The 19,565-nt window shown below is 39.3% G+C and overlaps 1 protein-coding gene across 5 annotated transcripts; it reads left to right on the top strand.

The window, feature by feature from the left end:
* The first annotated feature begins 382 nt into the window (after positions 1-382).
* Positions 383-17,237, top strand: LOC134360766 (zinc finger protein OZF-like). Of its 5 annotated transcripts, XM_063075537.1 has the most exons (5): positions 1,097-1,291; positions 3,421-3,569; positions 12,095-12,221; positions 14,213-14,310; positions 14,857-17,237. In XM_063075537.1, the coding sequence occupies exons 2-5, from the start codon at positions 3,513-3,515 to the stop codon at positions 16,192-16,194; spliced, it is 1,620 nt and encodes a 539-aa protein (XP_062931607.1). In that variant the 5' UTR covers positions 1,097-1,291; positions 3,421-3,512; the 3' UTR covers positions 16,195-17,237. The 5 variants fall into 5 exon arrangements, with proteins under 5 accessions (XP_062931603.1, XP_062931604.1, XP_062931607.1 ...); XM_063075533.1 differs by lacking the exon at positions 1,097-1,291 and adding an exon at positions 383-456 and having other exon boundaries at positions 14,213-17,237; XM_063075534.1 differs by lacking the exon at positions 1,097-1,291 and adding an exon at positions 519-757 and having other exon boundaries at positions 14,213-17,237.
* The last annotated feature ends 2,328 nt before the right edge of the window (positions 17,238-19,565 follow it).

Here is a 19,565-nt window from a genome sequence, read left to right as displayed (position 1 = left end):
CAATGCCCCAGGTTGTGAAATCAGGATTTAGTAAAGAATCAGAATTCTACCTCGTAATAACGTGGAAAGAGATCAGTCTTGATCCATCAGGTCCTGGTCTCATAGTAGGAAGAATCCCTGCTGAGAAAATAAACAAAATTTTCTCCTTAGGATGATGGCAGAGGCTTGTGGGAAATGTAGTCTCGCCCTCCAGTGACGTCACCAACACAGGGCGCCTAAACAGCTGCTCCAAGTTCCTTCTGTACTTGCGGGCTTCCACGCGCTCGGCCATCTGGGAAATGTAGTTTCCCTCTGAAATGACACAGCAGCACAGGACTATGGGAAGGGCTTTTCCGGGTTTCTTCTGCGCGTGTGCGGCTCCGCCCACTCCGCCATCTTTTGTCTGGAAATTCCGGAAGCTGCCGCCGTCCCCACGCTGCTGCTCAGATCATGTGGTTGGATTGTATGTCCTTGAAGGTGGGTGCCAGGGTGAAAGAGGAGCCCTTCTGGCCTCGGGGGCCCTGGGGAGCGGGACGGGTGTCCGGGCACTTGCGGGGGCAGAAGCCCCGTGGGCCTCGGGGTTCTGGTGAGCGGGACAAGTGTCCCGGCACTTGGCGGGCAGAAGCGCCGCGGGCCTCGGGCGGGCCGGGGAAGGGGCGCCCGGGGTGCGCTTTCCAGACGGTTCCGTCAGAGGACGGCGCTGCCGGGAGGCGGGCGGGCGCTGCCGGGTGTGCAGAAGCCGGTTCCAGATGTCCCAGGACGGAGCCTCAGGTCCAAGGTGGCGACGGGAACGTGGGTGGGGGTGTCTGAAGATAGCGAGCCTGGGAGGTGTGGGGAGGTCACAGGTCACGTTCCAGCTCCGCCATCAGGAACCTGGTACCGACCTATGGGACGTTCACTTCACCATCTGTAACGTGAGCGTGTGGACATTAGTGTAACGCCCCAGATCCCAGAGGTGAATCTGGGGACTGTGTGGTGTGTGCGGACTGTCACTCTGTGGCTGCTGTGGTCGTGGGTGTCTCGGTGTCTCTTCAGCAAGTCACGTTTCTGGTCCCTCCTGCCCTGTGCGGCCTGCCTAGAGCTCCTGGTTTGAGTTTACAGAAGTTGATACACGACCTTGTTTCCAGGACAGTGACTTCTAGGAAGGAGATTGGGGCACTGGATGTTGGTCCCATTTTCTTTGGAATGAAGGAGGTGTGACAAACTTTGAAGGACGGTGTCCTGTGAATAGGAATCCCACCTGAGGGAGCATCATTGTGGCCAGAACCCTCTCAGTACTGCTTCAGGACAGAGGCAAGAGAGTCCCAGAAAGGTGAAGATCCCAGCTTTGCACACCCTAAACAGTGATTGTGTCTAGTACTTAGAGCGCACCAGAGTTGGCTGATAATGCCTCATTCAATGGGTATCTGGGACTGGATGGTATCAGAAGGTTTGGGTCAACTGTCAGAAGGGAGAAGTGAATTAGACTGAGAAAGAGAGGCAAGGACCAGGAGGTGTTACTTATTGAAGAGGGTTTGAAGGTGTTCTGTGGGGTGCAGGAATAACCTGTCCCAGCTGAGAGGATCTGTCTGCAGTGCTCTCTGAACACACTCCCATTTCTTCAATCTTCCCTCATTGTTCCCAGTGTCTGAGCTCTCTCAAATCCAGCCTATGGCCTAATTTGGCATCTAGAGATGTGCTGATAGTTCTCTATTTTCATTGTTCTTTTCTGGTCATTCAGGAATGGTTTTTCTCATATTTCTACCTTGTAAGAAAAGTGAAAATAATTGAATATGAGGAAATGTGACTTGCCCAGGGTTACATGATTTGTTGATGTTACACATCCTGACTTTTTGGCTAGCATTTTCCATTTTGCCACATTTAAGTCAAAACAAGTGTTTGTTCACTTTTCAGATTATTTTTGTAATGCTGAAGTGTACTTAGAGCAAACATTGCCTTAAACATCCCTATCCTTTTTTAACTCCAGTACTTTCTTTGGATTATGTCACCTCAAGGGGTAAATAATGTAAATATTTCCCACTTAATGTCAGAGTAAGCTGTTCTTTAAAATCACAACTTTTGCAGGAATATATTCGAGGCAATTTTACATTATTTAAAATGGAAAAATTAGACTGCACTTCCCTTCTACTCAAAACTAATTTCTTAAATATAATTAAAATGCTAGTGTGCTTCAAAAAGTTCTTGGAAGGATTTCTATTCTCTTTTTATTCTATTTTCCCCCAAACTTTTGAAAATACCCTAGTACAGTGCATTACTCACTTATAAAGAACACCCTTTTTATGTTGTATATTTTTAAAGTAAACAACTTGTATGTGATGTAAAAAACAAAACAAAACTTACAGCTTAGTTTACTGATGTGCAAATAATTTTTTTTAATGAATCCCATAGCCTCTATTAGGGATAGAAATTTCACTGAAATACATTTGGTTAACATTCATTGTGATCTTTTAAAACTTCTACCTGTGATTGTGAAGGTATATTGAACGTATTTGACTTGTAATTTCAGACTTTCTCCCCTGTATAATTTTGTTAAATATGTTTTGAGTTTTGGGGACTTAGATGTATCATTCAGTATTTGCTATGTAAGAAAGAAGTCAAACCTAAATGGCTTAAAAAAACCCAGCCATCTTATTTTTTTTGAAGTTCTATGGATCCACATCTTGGGGTGCATTAAGCTGGGCAGTTCTCATTCTAGTGTTCCCTTGAACACGTGTGGATATAGTCACCTGGTACCTTGACTGAGGCTGTTTGGTTAAAGATGGCTTCACTCACATGTCCTGTGGTTTGTGCTGACCCTTGCCTGGGCCCTGTGTCTCCCCAGCCTTCTTCACAGTATGACTCTGTTTAAGAGACAAGCACCAATGGCCAGTACTTTTCAAACCTATGTTTGCATGACATTTTCTAACGTGCCAGTGTCGAAGACAGGTCACACGACAAAGACTAGTTTATTGTCAGAGCATGCTTTATGAGGTCTTGGGTACAGAGAGATCAGTGTACCAGAAGAAATATAAATTATGTGTATTTTGTTTACCTATGTAATCATGGGCATCGTGTGCTGGGTTACAAGATGCACACTATCCAGATATTTACGTGCATAAAAGGAAGATGTGTTGTAATGGAAGCACTTTTTTGGAGTCATGTGTGAACTTATCAATGGGGTAACAGTTAATATAGCCAAATGATTTCTACAACACTAATTCTAGTGATGTCACAATGTGTTTTTCTTTGGTTTAAGGTATTAAGTTATATGTTTAGGTAATACTGATTCATGCTAAGTCAGGAGGCTATGTATGTTTTCATTGACCCAAAAATAAATTGTATGTAGTGTGTAGCTATTAATGTACTTGTAGGTGCATCTCTAATGGGGTCTTGTTGCCCCTTATTGAGGCGTTAAGGACTGTTGTCTCACAGGAAGGCTTTTTGTTTGTTTCTCTTTTTCAGCTTATAATTAGAGAGTTTTGGGAAGGAGAATCTATAGAGCCAAGCCACAACAGTTCTCTGCTTAGTCCACTCCATTATCTTTTCTCCCAACTATGCTGCGACAGTGTGCTATGGGTTTACAAGAGCAACAAAAGATGAATAAATCTCTGGTGAGTTTTCTGGTTATTTATTACTCAGTTTTTTTTATTGTGTTATGTGAGCTTTATGGCATGCATAAATTAAACTTGAAAAGTATAGATGAGTAAAACTCAACTTGAAAGAAATGTGCATTCATAAGATAAAGTTGGCATGTAGATATAGCAGTTTGCAAGACCTCAGAGTCATCCAAGTTGAATAAAAATTTTTCTCTGGTCTTTGTGATGTCATGGAAAAAAGGCAGACACCTTGGTTACATTATTGGAGTGGAACTTGAGAAGAGAATCTGCCAAATTCTCTTCAGATGTGAAGACTTGGTGGCACCAAATTCCGCAACACCATCAGTGTTAGAAAGTTTTTCACTGTTTACCTGGAAATAAACATTTCTCACTTTCTGCAGTGGAAATTGTTACCTAGTTCTAAGGCACAAGTTGCTTAGTAAGCTTTTTATAAAGTTTCTAGAATAAATCTAGTTTCATGTGCCTTAGGAAGGCTATACGAGATTCACAGGGAAAACCTGGAATGATAACCTAAATTACAGTCAAATCCAATGACTATTCTCTAGTCTTTTTCTAACTTGAGTCTTCTGCTACATTTTGAGCTACTGTCCATGATATTCTCCTGGAAATTCCTCTGTGTTAGTTTATTAGTTTCTCTCATGACTTCACTGATGGTTTTTGCTCTTTTCTCCTGAGTTCTTCTACTTTCTTCTTTATAACATAGCTTATCAAAGTGCTTCATCCTGGGCCCTGTTCTTCTCATGTGAAATTCTTTCTCACTGATTCAGTCCTCTGTCGTTTGCACTCTTCTTTGTCTCCAGGTTGTACTTCTTCCCTAGTCTTTTGATCATGGGTTGAACTCTGTTTGTAGCTATTCAAAATGCACCTCAAGGGACTGGCTTGTTAGCTCAGATGTTTAAATCATGGTGTTTTAATACCAAGGTCAAGGGTTCTGATCTCTGAACCAGCCAGCTGCCAGGAAAAAAACCCAAAATATCACCGCAAGGTCAACAAATCTAAAATTAAAACTACTTCCCCTTCTTCTGTTATATGTGTTTTCACTAACACAGAACCACTGACACAAGCCACCAAAATGAAATTTTTCCTGGACTCCTCCCTGTTTCTCAGGTCTAATTTTATCTTGTGTTACTTCCTGCTACTTTTGTTTGTTTGGTCTTTTCATTTTATTCTGATTTCTATATACACTGCCAGTATAGGGGGAGATGTTTGTACACATAAAGACAGTAACTTTGTTCCACTAGAAATATCATTCTTGTAAAAACCTGAAGGAAATGTTTGCTGGGCTGTGAGGTTCAATCCCTGGTGGCCTATGCTTCTAGCCAGCACCTGTGGTGACATCCTTAGGAGTCCATGGAGAGAAAGCCTTCAGGAGTGACTGGGACATGTTTGAACAACGGTCAGTAAAAAGACATGGAATAATAAAAACAGAAAGTATAAATTTTCTTAATGTTTACCTTTTGCTTCTATAAATTTACATCAGTGATTCTATTTGCAGTTTTTATTAATGTACAGTTGTCTGTTTGCAGTTCAGTATGACCCATCATGTTTTTAAACTTTCTTACAGATTGTGTTTTATTCTTCTCCTATTTCAGGTAATTACTTAAAAATGAATGAGAAAAGTGGATGTGTGCATTAGTCATCAGTATGTTTTTAAAGTAGAACTGTAGCTAACAGCTAGTTAAGAACAAAAACTGACAAACCAGTTAACTGAACATTTACATTCACAATCATAGTTTGAGACCTAACATAAGATGTGAAATGCTTTCATTCTTTGTTTTGAATCTAACATTCAGTGTGAACCTACACTCTTCATGTTTCAAATCAAAGTACTACCTAAGGTCTGTAATAAGTTTTTTGGCGTTCCAGTGATCTGCTGTGCAGGAAAGTGTCACAAAGCTTCATGGCTTAAAATAAGAACATCTTATTACATGTCACAGTGTTTTGAGTCAGTAAACTGGACAGGGTGGTGTGGGTTCGCTGCTACACAATGTCTCTTCTCTGAGCTGGAAGAACTCTAATGGCTGGGAACACTGAGCAGACACCCAGCCCTCTCTTTGTGGCCATGTTGGACTTCCTCACAAAGTGGCATTCTCAGGGTAGTCAGGTTTATCTGGCTTCTGCCAGAACAAGTGTCCAAGAGGCCCAGGCAGAAGCTGCAAGGATTCCTGTTATCTCCACTCAGATACCAAAGCATCTCTTCCAATGTATTCTTGTAGTCAGGCACATCACTAAGACCAGCCTTGATTCAAGTAGAAGGCAATTAGATTCTACCTGTCAATAAGAAGAATAGCAAGACTTTGCAGCACTGTTTAATAGACCACAGTCTGCTCTTTGACCATAAATTTCTACTGCATGCAGAATGTACTTTGCCCCTCTCAAGAGCCCTAGAAATATTTTGCCACTGTGCAGTTGACAAAAAGCCAAACTAAATAAGCTCCAGTGTCCTGTCATCTTTTTAACACACATCCAGCTTACAGTGAACAGTCAGGCATGACCACGTGTGCACTTTTCTTCAGACAGGGTTGGTGAGAAGGGGCAGCACCGTGAGGGCAGTGGTCTGAGTAGTTACATGTTCCCATCAGGCGCCTGCTTTAGTATTTCCTCAGGGCCCAGTCCTGTCCCTGGAAAGGATGCTTTGTGCCTTTTCACTGTGTCCTCTGGGCTCTCCCCACTCTGTCAACCTCTTTTCCTTGAATAGCTGGGTTTGCAGTTGACTGACTTTCTTTACCTATTTTTGGTTAATATATGTTGGATCCAATGTCCTTTTTTTACTTTTTTCTGACTCTGGCATTTTGATATAGGAAATTATCTGGTGTATTCACTGCCATAAAAACATGGGTTTCCATTGTGCTAAAATCCATTAGACCGATGCTACCCCGACACATTCTGAATCAGGCCCTTTGTTCTCTGACCTCCCCTTCTGATGGAGTTTGGATGTGTTGACCTCTCCAAAACTCATGTGGAAATTTGATCCCAGTGTGGCAGTGTTGGAAACTGATTGAGTCATGGGGGCAGATCCCTCATGAGTGGTTTAATGCTCTCCCTGGGGGAGGAGGGATTAATGAGTGAGTTCTTGGTTTATTAGTTCCTGTGAGAGCTCGTTGCTTAAAAAGACCCTGGCACCTCCTCTCTCTCTCTCTCTCTCTCTCTGTCTCTCTCGCTCGCTCGCTTGCTTCCTCTCACCATGTGATCTGCTTGTACCCGCCGGCCACCTGCCCCTTTCCACCATGAGTAGAAGCAGCCTGAGGCCCATGCCAGATGTGGCTGTCCCAGAATCGTAAACTGTTTTCCTTATAAATTACCCAGTCTCAGGTATTTCTGTTATAGCAACACAAATGGACTAAAACACCTTCTCTCCAAGGTGGCTATTTCCTTTGAAGTTTTATTGTTTACTAGGCACTATCTATGTGTCAGATCCTAAGGTACTTAGAAAGCGAGGAATATTTTTGGTCTTTTATCTTTTTTGGAAAACAGTGGATTTCATCCTTGCCACAAAAACAGTTTGAAAATATTTTTCTGGGAGAAATGGATGGAGAAATAGTTTTATTTCAAATTCAGCAAGTCCTGGCTCCTTCATATTTTCTCTAAATTCTGTTTGAATATTGAACATCTTTCTTTTATTTTCTCACTGACAGAGAGAGGGGGCCAGGTAGCACTTTTCCTTTGTGCCCAAAAGTCTCCTTTGGCAGACCCTGAGACAGTGAGATACCCTTTCCATTTTCCATATTATAGGAAGTGGTAGTGTGGCCCACATCTTTCAGTGTTCCATTTATTTCAAGTAATATAATTTGTCTTGAAGATTCTTTTGTTGGTATCAATATTTCCACTTAAGCTTTTCATAATTTGTGTTGCTATGTTAGATATGCTTTCATTATTTTACTTTTAGTCTGTTTGTATTTCATATGTAGTTCTCTGGACAACATATTGTTGGGTTTTACTTTCCTATCAAATCTGACAGTCTTTGCCTTAAATAGAATATTTAATGCAATTCCATTTAAACTAATTATTGTTAAGGTTTAATTTAAGTGTGCTGTTTTGCTATTTTGTATTTGTATTTGCCTCCTCTGTCTTTTAATCATCTGCTTTTCATTTTCTAACTTTTTATCAATTCTTAAAAAATATTTTATTTTGGTTCAGCTATTGGCTTTTAAAATAGTTTATTTTTAATTTTGGTAAAAAGCGTATAGCATAAAATTTACCGTTTGAATCATTTCTTAACCTTCACATACTTTTAAGTATATTGATACTGTTGTGCAGGAGATACCCACAAGTTTTTTATCTTGGAAAATTGAAACTCTATATCCATTAAATGGCAACTCCCAATTTCCCCCTTTTCCCAGCCTCTGGCAACCACCATTCTACTTTGTGTTTCTAACACTTCGACTCTTATCAGTGGGATCATACAATACTTGTCATTTTGTGAGTACCTTATTTCAGTTTGCATAATGTCCTCTTATAGCATATGTCAAGATTTCCTTTCTTCTTAAGATTAGATATTATTTCTTTGTATGTATATACCACATTTTATTTATCCATTCATTCATGGCTGAACATTTGAGTTGCTTTCACCTCTAACTCTGAGTAGTGCTGCTGTGTACACAGGTGTGGAAATATCTTTTTGAGATTCTGCTGTTAATTATTTTGGATATATACACAAAACTTGGATTTATGAATCCTATGGTAATTCTATTTTTAATTTTTTGAGAAGTCAGTGTACTATTTTTTTTTAAATAAGGGCTGCATCACGTTATATACTCCCATAAAGTGTACAAAGTTTCCAATTTTGCCAATACTTATTTTGTATTAAGTGTGAAATGATTCTTCATTGTGGTTTTGCACTTCTCTAGTGATTAACGATGTTAAGCGTCTTTCCATGAGCTTGTTAGACATTGGTATATCTTCTTTGTAGAAATGTCTGTTGAAGCCCTTTCCTTATTTTTTAATCAGATTATTTGTTTTGTTTAGTTGTAGGTGTTTTTAAAATGTATTGTTGATGTAAATTTCTTATGAGGTAGATAATTTTCAACTTTCTTTTCTCTTTTTTGAGTTGCTAATGTAAATAGTATTGTGTTTTTTGTTTTACATTTTACTTGGTCATTGTTGGGGTATAGAAAAGTGATTGACTTTTGTATATTAATGTTGTATCATCCAACCTTGCTGTAATCAGTTATTAATTCCAGAAGGTTTTTCTGTTTACTTGCTAGGATATTTTATACAGATAACTATATCATCTGCAACTAATGACAATTTTATTTCCCAATCTGTAAATCTTTTATTTTATTTCCTTGTGTTATTGCATCACCCAGTGCTTTTAGTGTGATGTTGAAGGAGTGATGAGAGGATGCATTCTTGCTTTGTTCCTGATTATCTGGGAAAGCTTTAAGTTTCTCACCATTAAGGATGATGTTAGGTGCAGTTTCCTGTAGATAATCTTTATCAAGTTGTGATGTTCCCCTCTATTCCTAGTTTACTGAGAACTTTTAATATAAATTGATGCTGTATTTTTTCAAATGCTTTTTTCTGCATCTATTGATGTGATCATGTGATTTTTTTGTTTTTTCTTGTTAGTATTTTCATGTTATCAATTACATTAATTGATGTTCATATGTTGAACCACCCTTGCCTACCTAGGATAAATACCACTTGGTCATGGTGCATAATTCTCTTTAGACACTATTTGATTATGTTTGCTAATATTTTATTGAGCTTATTTGCATGTATGTTCATGAGAGGTAACAGTTTGTAGTTTTCTGTTCTCATTATATCTTTGTCTGGTTTTAGTACTGAGGTAATGCTTTTCTCATAAATGAGTTGGGAAATACTTCTTCTATTCTCTGCAATAGATTGTAGGAAGGAGGTATATTTTCTTCCTTAAATGTTGGCTTCAGTTCTGCTGTGTACACGTCTGGGCCAGGTGCTTTCTGTTTTGAACATTATTATTTTCTCAATTTTCATAAAAGATACAGGCCTCTTTACATTGTGTACTTTTGTGTGTGTGAGTTTTGGTAAACTGTCCTTTAAGGAATTGGTCTGTTTCATGTAGGATGTGGAATGTGTGCGGAGTTGTTCACAGTATTTATTATTTGTTTGATGTCCACAGCATCTGTAGTGATGTCCTGTCATTCATTTCTCATATTAGTAATTTCTGTCTTGTGCTCATGATCTTTTTAGTTAGCCTCGCTATAAGCTTATCAATTTTATTGTTCTTTTTAATGAATCAGCTTTTCAGAGGTTTATTTTTTCTCCAGATTTTCATTTTCAATTTTATTTCTGTTCTAGTTTTTATGTATTTTCTTCTGCTTCCTTTCAGTGTAATTAGCTCTTTTTCCCCCTTGTTTCCAAAGGTGGAAACATAGATTATTGATTTTAGATTTTTTTTTAACGTACACATTCAGTGTCATAAAAATTTGTGAGAACACTTTTACTTCTGTATCCTACAAAGTTTGGTGTCATTTTCTCTTTTTTTTTCTTCCAGTGGCTGTCCAGTATGGGAATCGAAATCCTTGACTTTGGCATTACAAGGCTGTTCTCTAACCAAGTGAGATAACTGGTCAGCCCCATTTTCACTTTCATTTATTAAAAATATTTTTAATTTTCTTGGTTTTTCATTTTCTTTTTTTAGCCGATATATTAGAGTGTGTTGTTTAATCCCACTCTATTTGGGGATCTTGTAGTCATTGCTCTGTTACCAATTTCTAGTTTAATTCTTTTGTGGTCTGAGAGCACATATTGTATGATTTCTATTATTTTAATTTTCCTAAAGTGTGTTATGTGAATCTGAATATGGTCTTCTTAGTGATTTTTTTTTATGTGAGTTTGAGAAGAATGTCTGTTCAGTTGTTGTTGGAAGAAGTACTTTGTACAGATATCCATTATATCCAGATCATGTTATTGAGTTTAACTGTGTCTTTTATGGTTTTCTGTCTGCTGAATTGGTTCATTTTTGATAGAGGGTGTTGAAATCTCCAGTTTTGATGGTGGGTTTTTCTATTTCTCCTTGAACTTCTATTAGGTTTGGTGTGACGTAGTTTGATGATCTATTGTAAGGCATATACACATTAAGAAATGTCCTCTGGGAGAACTAACTCCTGTATTATGATGTAGTGCCACTTTTTCTTCCCCTCTATCATGTGTTTAAAGATAAAGTGTTTCTGCAGATTCTGTACTTGTTTTTTTACTTTCAACCTCAGGTTCATTCATTCAGATGTCTTCATATAACATGGAAATTTTGATACTTTTCAAATCTCTGTTGTCAGCTTAACTTTCTCTCTTAAATGCTGGAATTGTACATCCAATTGCCACTTGGACATTTCCACAGATATTTCAAGTATTATGTGTTCAAGTCTGTTTCACTTTTGCTCTTTATATTTTTCTCCCATTTTTCAAACTTTGCTTTGTAGTTCCAGGACCTAACTAGCTGTGCTTAGGTAGATAGCCTGAGAGTAAAACTCTTCTTTTTAATTTCTGCACAGCAAATTACTACCATGTTCTTTTTCTGCTTTTTCATTCCCTGTTTCTTTTTTATAGTGTTAAGTCTCTCTTCTGTGTGCTTATTTCTCTATGTTGTTCTCTATTTTGTAATGTAGTTGGTATTCTGTCACCCTGTTTTCCTTTTCCCTCTGACTCTCCCTGAAAGCCTTTTCCATTCTCCTTGCAGTGAATGACTATTAAAACGCACGTAAAGTTATGTACTTACAGGACAACATTATTTGCACCCTGTGGTTTAGAAAGTTGCAGTGTACAACCTGGTGTGGACACAAGCAATCCTTTGGCAGATAGGAAGGAAATTTTGGAATGCCTTTTTAATGTACTTTTAATTCATAAGTAGTTAAAAAATGATAACTACATTAAATGTTTTACTGTTTGAATTAGGTCTCATACTTAAGTGCAGAATCCTTCTATAATCAGTTGCTTTAATATTGCTTTTCCCTTATGCTGCCCAAGATCATTCACTCAGACATGGTGCTGTGTGTAGTTCCATTAATGTGGGGTGTGTTCTTTGTGTTCTTTTGACTGTACTTTTGCTGTTGCCTAGTATTCATGAGACCATGCAGTTCACATGGAAGAGTTTAACATCTTTGGCATTTTAGTGAAGTGCAAACTGAGTACAAAATAAAACTGTTTTCTGTTTTTTTCTTATGCCAGTCTATATTGAACTTGTGTTTAAATTTGTTCATCTATCTCAGTATTTCAGGTATGTATTTATACTTATGTCTTCATGCCTGTTTATACTCTCCTTGGAAGAGCAAAATTTCATTCACACTTTTATCACTAGCAAGAAGGATATTTCTTAAGGTATAAACTAAGTTTTGTTTTATTATTTTTATTAATTGATAACTTATTACAGTACCAAGATATTTGTCCTTTGGTTTTTCTTCTTCCCATTCTGTGGAGTACAACAAAGTGGCATCTTATATAAGACACATACAACACATGTACACACAGAGGTGTGAACTCCCAGATTTCTGTTTTGTGACCCAGAAATGTTGACTTGAGTGGAGAACAATGTGTCATTCCAGGACTTGGTATCATTTGAGGATGTGGCTGTGGACTTCACCTGGGAGGAGTGGCAGGACCTGAATGATGCTCAGAGAGCTTTGTACAGGGATGTGATGCTGGAGACTTATAGCAACCTGGTGTCACTGAGTGAGTAAAACTCTCCAATAACTTTCAGGAGAAACAGTTTCTTATTTATTTATAAATATAGGAACCATTTATAGGGTTTTATGCTATTTTGGTGAGATTACATTTATTGTAAAAGTGCGCTCTCTCTCATGAGGTTCAAATTGGCCTCTTTATTGCACAATGTCTGAAGCTGAGCTCTTGCGATTCTTCCAAGGATCAGACTTAGCACTTTTACAAAGTCCTACTTTACTTCCCATTAACAGAATACTGCATTAACAAAGCTGAGGTGATTGTCAAGTTAGAAGGAGCAGAGCCATGGACAATAGAAGAATGCCCAAACCAGATCCCGCAAGATTTGTCAGCACATACAGTGCAGAAACCAAAAAAAGTAAAGCCCATTAGATGTTGGTAGTGTTCAGCTGTTTCTAGCAATCTTTCCCCCAAGTCCCAGACTTGAGGATGGCTCAACTGCAGTCCCGTATTACGTAATCTCCGAGGTGGGTTGTCCCATGTACATCCCAATATTTTATTTGGCTGAATCTGTTTTGTATGTACCCCAAATCTAATTCCTAAATTTCTCTTCTTTGACATTTGTATCTCCTATTTTGCTTTATTAACATTTTCAGTTGTACTTGTCCTTCAACTCTCATGTACATTTTTTTCATACTGTATCTGTTTGTTTTCTGTTGTTTCTAACAGAATACCTGCAACTGGGTAATTTATAAAGAAAAAAATCTTTTTCTTACAAGTCTGTTCTGGAGGCTCAGCATTCCAAGGTCAAGGGGTTGCATCTGGTGAGGGCCTGTGTTCTGGTGGGGACTCTTCACAGAGTCCCAAAGTAGTGCAGGATATCACATAGCTATTCACTAATAGGAAAAGAGGTACAGCAGTGAGCCTTGTACCACCACATCAAAAATCATGAAGTTGAGGAGAACCCTGCACGGGAGAACAAAAGGGGTGGTTCTTGACTTGGAAGGAAAACGAGAAGATTCTGGGTGCCAAGACCATGTGAAGTAAGGGTTCCATGTTGAGGGGATAAGATTGTTGATTGGGAGTGGGGTTCATAGTTAGTAGTTTTCTGTTTTCTTTGTGGAAATCATTCAGAAAAAAACCAAAATGAGAAATGTGCTGGAGATTCATTGTATGAGAATAGAAGACCACCAAAACTTCACTACACAAAAGATTTCATAAGAAATAAATTATCAAGTGGTGGTCCATGTACCAGAAATTGGGAATATAATACAAGTTGATTTGAGAAGGAGTCAGAAGAACCTATTTCAAAGATGGTGGGAACAGCCTTGGATACAGAACCAAATATTTTATAACAGAAGTGGGTGTTTAGGGTGGAGAAGTGATGTTTCCTTTATTCTAATGGTTTATGAGAAGCAGAGGAAATCAGGTTAAATGAAAAACTTGGAGGAAGCTATCTTTATGTAGGGTGGAGAAAAGGATATTTTATTCTTCGAAAAACTTCCACATTCCTATAGCCATTTTCTAAGGAAGAAGTGTAAAGCATATAAACATAAACACAAAATCCTTATCCTCAGCCATGTTCCTGCACATGTGATAAAAAATTGGCTCACTTCCATACCCGAAAGTGGCTGATGATGGAAAATCTAGCCATCTTCATTGTGAAATAATGAGAAAATAGCAGCAGCAGACACCCTTTGTTGTAAAAATGATGCAGAGAAAATGGTGTAAAGAAATGAAAGGTGCTTAGTTGAAAACTACATGTAGGCAGAAAATAAAAATTCTTAAATGTTTACCCAAATTAAAATTTAAAAATGAGCAAAGAAGGAAAGGAAACCATGACATAACATTAGAAAATACTACAATATTACATTGTCAGTAAGAAAAAATTCCATAAACTCATGAAACCAACATCCATTATTGATTTTTTAATAAAATCTTTTGTTACTAGGATTGGAAGGCACTTTTGTACCTTTACTTGAGCGGTCAATGAGATGTGTTTCTGTGTGGCTCATTAATTTTTTTTTTTTTCCTCATTTCAGATGTCCAGATAGATGATGACCTCATGGAGAGGAACCAAGAAAGTCATGATAGATGCTTGCAGCAAATTGTAATCACCAACAGCAACACATCAGCTGAGGTGAAAGTTGTGTTAGGAAAATCATTTCATATGAATTCATATCATGTTTTAAATCAGATTATACATAATGGAAAGTATTCAGGAAAGGGAAATGAGTTTTACATATGTCAGAATACACTTCTTCCTAGTGAGGCTGATGAGATGCCTGCTGGAAAGAAATCTAATGATGATCATATAACTGGAAAATTGCCCAGACATCATGAGTATCTTAGTCAGCATCCCAATATTCAAACTGGGAAGCTGATTTTAGAATACAGTGGAAAAGGGAAATCCTCGAAGACAGAGCCAATAATTACACATAAAAATATTCATGTGGATGAGACCACCTATAAGTATAATGAATATGGGAAAGGTGAGTCAGCTGTCATTGTCCAAGAAGTAAATCAGGTAGAAAGGAAAACCCTTCAATGTGGTATATGTGGGAAAATGTTCTGTGAAAAGTCTGAACTGACTAAACATCAGATTATGCACACAGGAGAGAAACACTATAAATATACTGAATGTGAGGAATCTTTTTTTAAGAAATTGTCCCTTACCTCTCATCAGGGAACACCTATACAGGAGAATCTTTATGGTTGTAATGAACAGGAGAAAAATTTTTGTCAGAAGTCAGACCTTACAATGCATCAGGGAACTCACACAGGAGAACTGTACTATGGAAGTATTAACTGTGGAAAAAGCTTCTGTGAGCATTTACTCCTCAGCCATCCTGAGAGAATTCACCCAGGTGAGAAACCATATGAATGTCGAGAATGTACAAAATTTTTCTACCATGTGTCAGCCCTCCCTGTATATCAGAGAGTTCACACAAGTGAGAAACCATGTAAAGAATATAAAAAAACATTTTATAGTAATAAATGTGGTAAAACCTTTCTCCAGAAGTCACGCTGCAGCAGTCATCAGAGAATTCATACCGGTGAGAAACCATGTGAATGTAAGGAATGTGGAAAAACTTTTAATGAACAGTCAAGCCTCAGCATTCATCCCACAACTCACACAGGTGAGAAACCACATGAATGCAGAGAATGTGGAAAAGCTTTTAGCCGAAAGTTTTCCTTAAGTGTTCATCAGAGAACTCACACAGGTGAGAAACCATATGAATGTAAAGACTGTGGTAAAGCTTTTAGCCACAAGTCAAGCATCAGGAAGCATGAGAGAATTCACACAGGTGAGAAACCATATGAATGTCGAGAATGTGGAAGAGCTTTTAGCCGAAAATCAAGCCTCAGCAATCATCAGAGAAACCACACAGGTGAGAAACCATATGAATGTAGAGAATGTGGAAAGTCTTTTAGCCTAAAAGCAAGCTTCAGCACTCATCAGAGAACTCACACAGGTGAGAAACCATACGAGTGCAAAGAATGTGGAAAAGCTTTTAGCCACAAGTCAAGCATCATGAAGCATGAGAGAATTCACACAGGTGAGAAACCGTATGAATGTGAAGAATGTGGAAAGGCTTTTAGCATGAAGTCATACTTGAGCATTCATCAGAGAACTCACACGGGTGAGAAACCATATGAATGTAAAGACTGTGGGAAACCTTTTGCCTATAAGTCAGACATCAGGCAGCATGAGAGAATTCACACAGGTGAGAAACCATATGAATGTAAAGACTGTGGAAAAGCTTTTACCCACAAGTTATCCTTCAGCCTTCATCAGAGAATTCACACAGGTGAGAAACCATATGAATGTAGAGAATGTGGAAAAACTTTTATCCAAAAGTCATGCCTCAGTGTTCATCAGAGAATACACACAGGTGAGAAACCATATGAATGCAAAGAATGTGGGAACGCTTTTAACCAGAAGTCACACCTCATTAGGCATCAGAAAATTCACACAAGTGAAATACCAGATGGATGTAATGAATGTACAAAATTTTTCTAACATGAGTCACCTCTTACTGTATATCAGAGAGTTCACACAAATGAGAAACCATGTAAAGAATATATAAAAAGAAAAACATTTTACAGTAATGTTGTAAAACCTTCCCCTAAAGTCACACTGCCACAGTCACCAGAGAATTCACACAGGTGAGAAACCATGTGAATTTAAGGAATGTGAAAAAACTTAACCAAAAGTCAAGCCTCACCATTCAGCAAAGAAGTCACACAGGTGAGAAACCATATGAATGTATAGACTGCGGGAAAGCTTTTACCCACAATGCAGGCATCAGGAATCATGAGAGAATTCACACAGGTGAGAGACCATATGAATGTAGAGAATGTGGAAAATCTTTAAGCCAAAAGTCAAACCTCAGCATTTATCAGAGAACTCACACAGCTGAGAATCCATATGAATGCAAAGAATATGAAAACCTTTAAGCCAGAAGACAGGCCTCAGCAGGCATTAGGTAATTCATACATGTGAGAAACCGTATGAATGTAAAGACTATGGGAAACCTTTTGCCCACAAGTCAGACATCAGGCAGCATGAGAGAATTCACACAGTTGAGAAACCATATGAATGTAAAGACTGGAAGAGCTTTTACCTACGTGTCAGACATCAGGAAGCAGGAGGGAATTCACACAGGTGAGAAACCATACAAATTCAAAGAATGTGGAAAAGCTATTAACCAAAAGTCACACCTCAGCAGCCATCAGAGAATTCACATAGGTGGGAAACCATGTGAATGTAAGGAATGTGGGAAGACAGTTTACTGGAACCCACGACAATAGACATGAACAAATGCACACGTGGAAAAATCCCAGTTAATGTAATGACTGGGAGAAGGTTTTGCCATAAATCACATCATGTTTCATCAGAGAATTCACACCAAAAAGAAGCCCTATAAATGCACAACTGTCCCTTGGTATTGGAGGGTAGTTCCAGGAGTCTGTTGATGAAGGCACTTGCAAATGATGACACCCCTTCTATAAATGGTATACTGTTTCAATATCACCTAAGAACTTTTTCCCATGTCCTTTGCATCTTGAGTAGAATGTATTACTGAATACAGAAGAATTCCTTGTAAATAGTTGTTATGCTGTGTTGTTTTTAATTGTAGTTTTTTTTCTTTTCATTTTTATATGTGGTTGAATCAGCAGATGTGTAACCATCAGATATAGAAAGGGGGTCAATAATTCTGAAAACATCATTTTTTCAGCAGTTACAGGACTGGCTACAGTTACTGTATTGTTGGTTAGAGCATGGTGCTGATAACACCATGGGTCCCTTTACTGGTCAGCCACGGGGAAAAAAGAAAGAAAGAAAAAATAAGTAAAAAGAACTCACTGCAGCAGGCATGAAATAATTTACATGGGGGAAATTCTGCATGGATCAGACTGGGTATGTATTTTCTAAAAACACCTTTTTCCTCTTGTACACATGCCTGCAATCTCAGCATTTAATTATTGTGTGGAACCATGTAATTTAGCTTTGTTCAGGGGAGTATGGAGACAGGTGATAAACATTACTTCCAGACCAGGCAATAAAAAAAATATGCAGTTGTCCCTGATTTCTCATTATCTGGGACTGAAGGTCAGATGACTCCTAGGACGACAACTAGGATAGAATCAGGGGCCATAGGTGGGAGAAATTCACCCTAATTTAAGACAGACTGAATTGAGGAAATGATAGTCCTTTCCATCTCTATCCCCAAATCCTGTGTTCATACTTTGTGTAAGAAATGCTTCCTATTGCTTGACATTTCATGTGTGATCTCTTTGTGTTATGACACAAATGGCCCATTGTGCTGACTGACTTTATGATCTTTCTGAGAGAAGTTACCAGTTCTTGAATATGAGAATATTCACACAGAAGAGAAACCTGTATTGTCACCTTTTACACTCAAGTCTGCGTTGGGTCCACCGCTGCCCGACCTGAACAGCCCTAGCAGCGTTCCTTTTGGTGGGCAAGCGAATGGCCCCGGATTCCTCTTTCCCTCTGGTCCCCTTTGGAAGGAGACAGGGGAAGAGAGCCGTGAAGAGAGGTGAGCACAGCCGCCGGCCCGAACCAGCCCGGTTTAAAGGACACTCAGACACGGTGGGGGTTCTGTCGAGCAGTTCCGTTTATTATCACAAGCACTTGCTTTTAAAGGCAAATGGGGAAGGGAGGTTTTTTACATAATCCTATCAGTTTAAAGGTCAAGGGCATGCACCTGTCTCAATGCCTAGCTATTGCAACCACACAGTGTTACTATTGGCTTCTCGTTCTTTTTTTTTGCAGTTTTCTAGCCCTTCTCTAAGCTTAGCTAGGGAATCTTTGACCACTCCAGAGTGGTCGGCATAGAAGCAGCACTTTTCTTTGTGGGCAGCACATAATCCTCCTTGCTGTAGAGCGAGAAACCAATAGTAATTGGTTCCAAGGCTGGCTTTCAAGTTCCCCGTGGCTCACCACCCTGCTGTCCTCCCTCTCGGGCCCTGTAGCCATTTTCCTTGTCTTAATCATCTTGGGGCCTTACACCATTCGCCAGGTTGTGTCCCCTATAAGGTGCAACAGCACTTATCGTAATGCTCACCCTGGTGGTAGAGGAGGTGGCCCACAATGAAAACCCTGACAGCCCTTGGGTCAATATGGCCCTTCAAAAAATCAACACCAATCTCTAAGGCTCCGCCCCGCCCCCACTTGGCTGGATAGTCAATGACGGGTAAGATTTCCAGAGGGAAAAAACCTAAGACAGGCACAGCCACCAGAGGGAATGGAGGCAAGGCTGGGAAGGTTAGCCACCTCCAGCTGCCTTATTAAAACAAAAAGGGGGAGATGTCGGGCCTTAAAAACTAATGCCACCTTAAGTGACATTACAAGTGGTGCCATTATGGGCCCACAAGGGCGTATTAATGTGGCAGCCTAAGACGGCGCCAGGAGGAAGTAGGGTGGGGGTGTCTGCGGGAACCTTGCCTTAGCCCTTATTGGCCAAATACGCGCTTCCACACTCGTGAACACTGCGTGATTGCAACAGCTAGGCATTGAGACAGGATGCATGCCCTTGACCTTTAAGCTGATAGGATTATGTAAAAAAACCTCCCCTCCACATTTGCCTTTAAAAGCAAATGCTTGTGTGATAATAAACCGAACTACTCAACAGAACCCCCGCCATGTCTGAGTATCCTTTAAACTGGGCTGGTTGGGGCCGGAGGTATGCTCACCTCTCTTCACGGCTCTCTTCCCCCATCTCCTTCCAAAGGGGACCGGAGGGAAAGGAATCCGGGCCATTCGCTCGCCCACCAAAAGGGAACGAGGCTAAGGGCTGTTCGGGTCGGCCGGCGGCGGACCCGACAAGTCTGCTTATGGGAAAATTCAATTATGGGGAGAAACAA

The sequence above is a fragment of the Cynocephalus volans genome, chromosome 12 (assembly GCF_027409185.1).
Source record: "Cynocephalus volans isolate mCynVol1 chromosome 12, mCynVol1.pri, whole genome shotgun sequence".
Lineage (NCBI taxonomy): Eukaryota > Metazoa > Chordata > Mammalia > Dermoptera > Cynocephalidae > Cynocephalus > Cynocephalus volans.
Note: the sequence above shows the minus strand (reverse complement) of the source record. Positions and strands in the feature narration are given on the sequence as shown.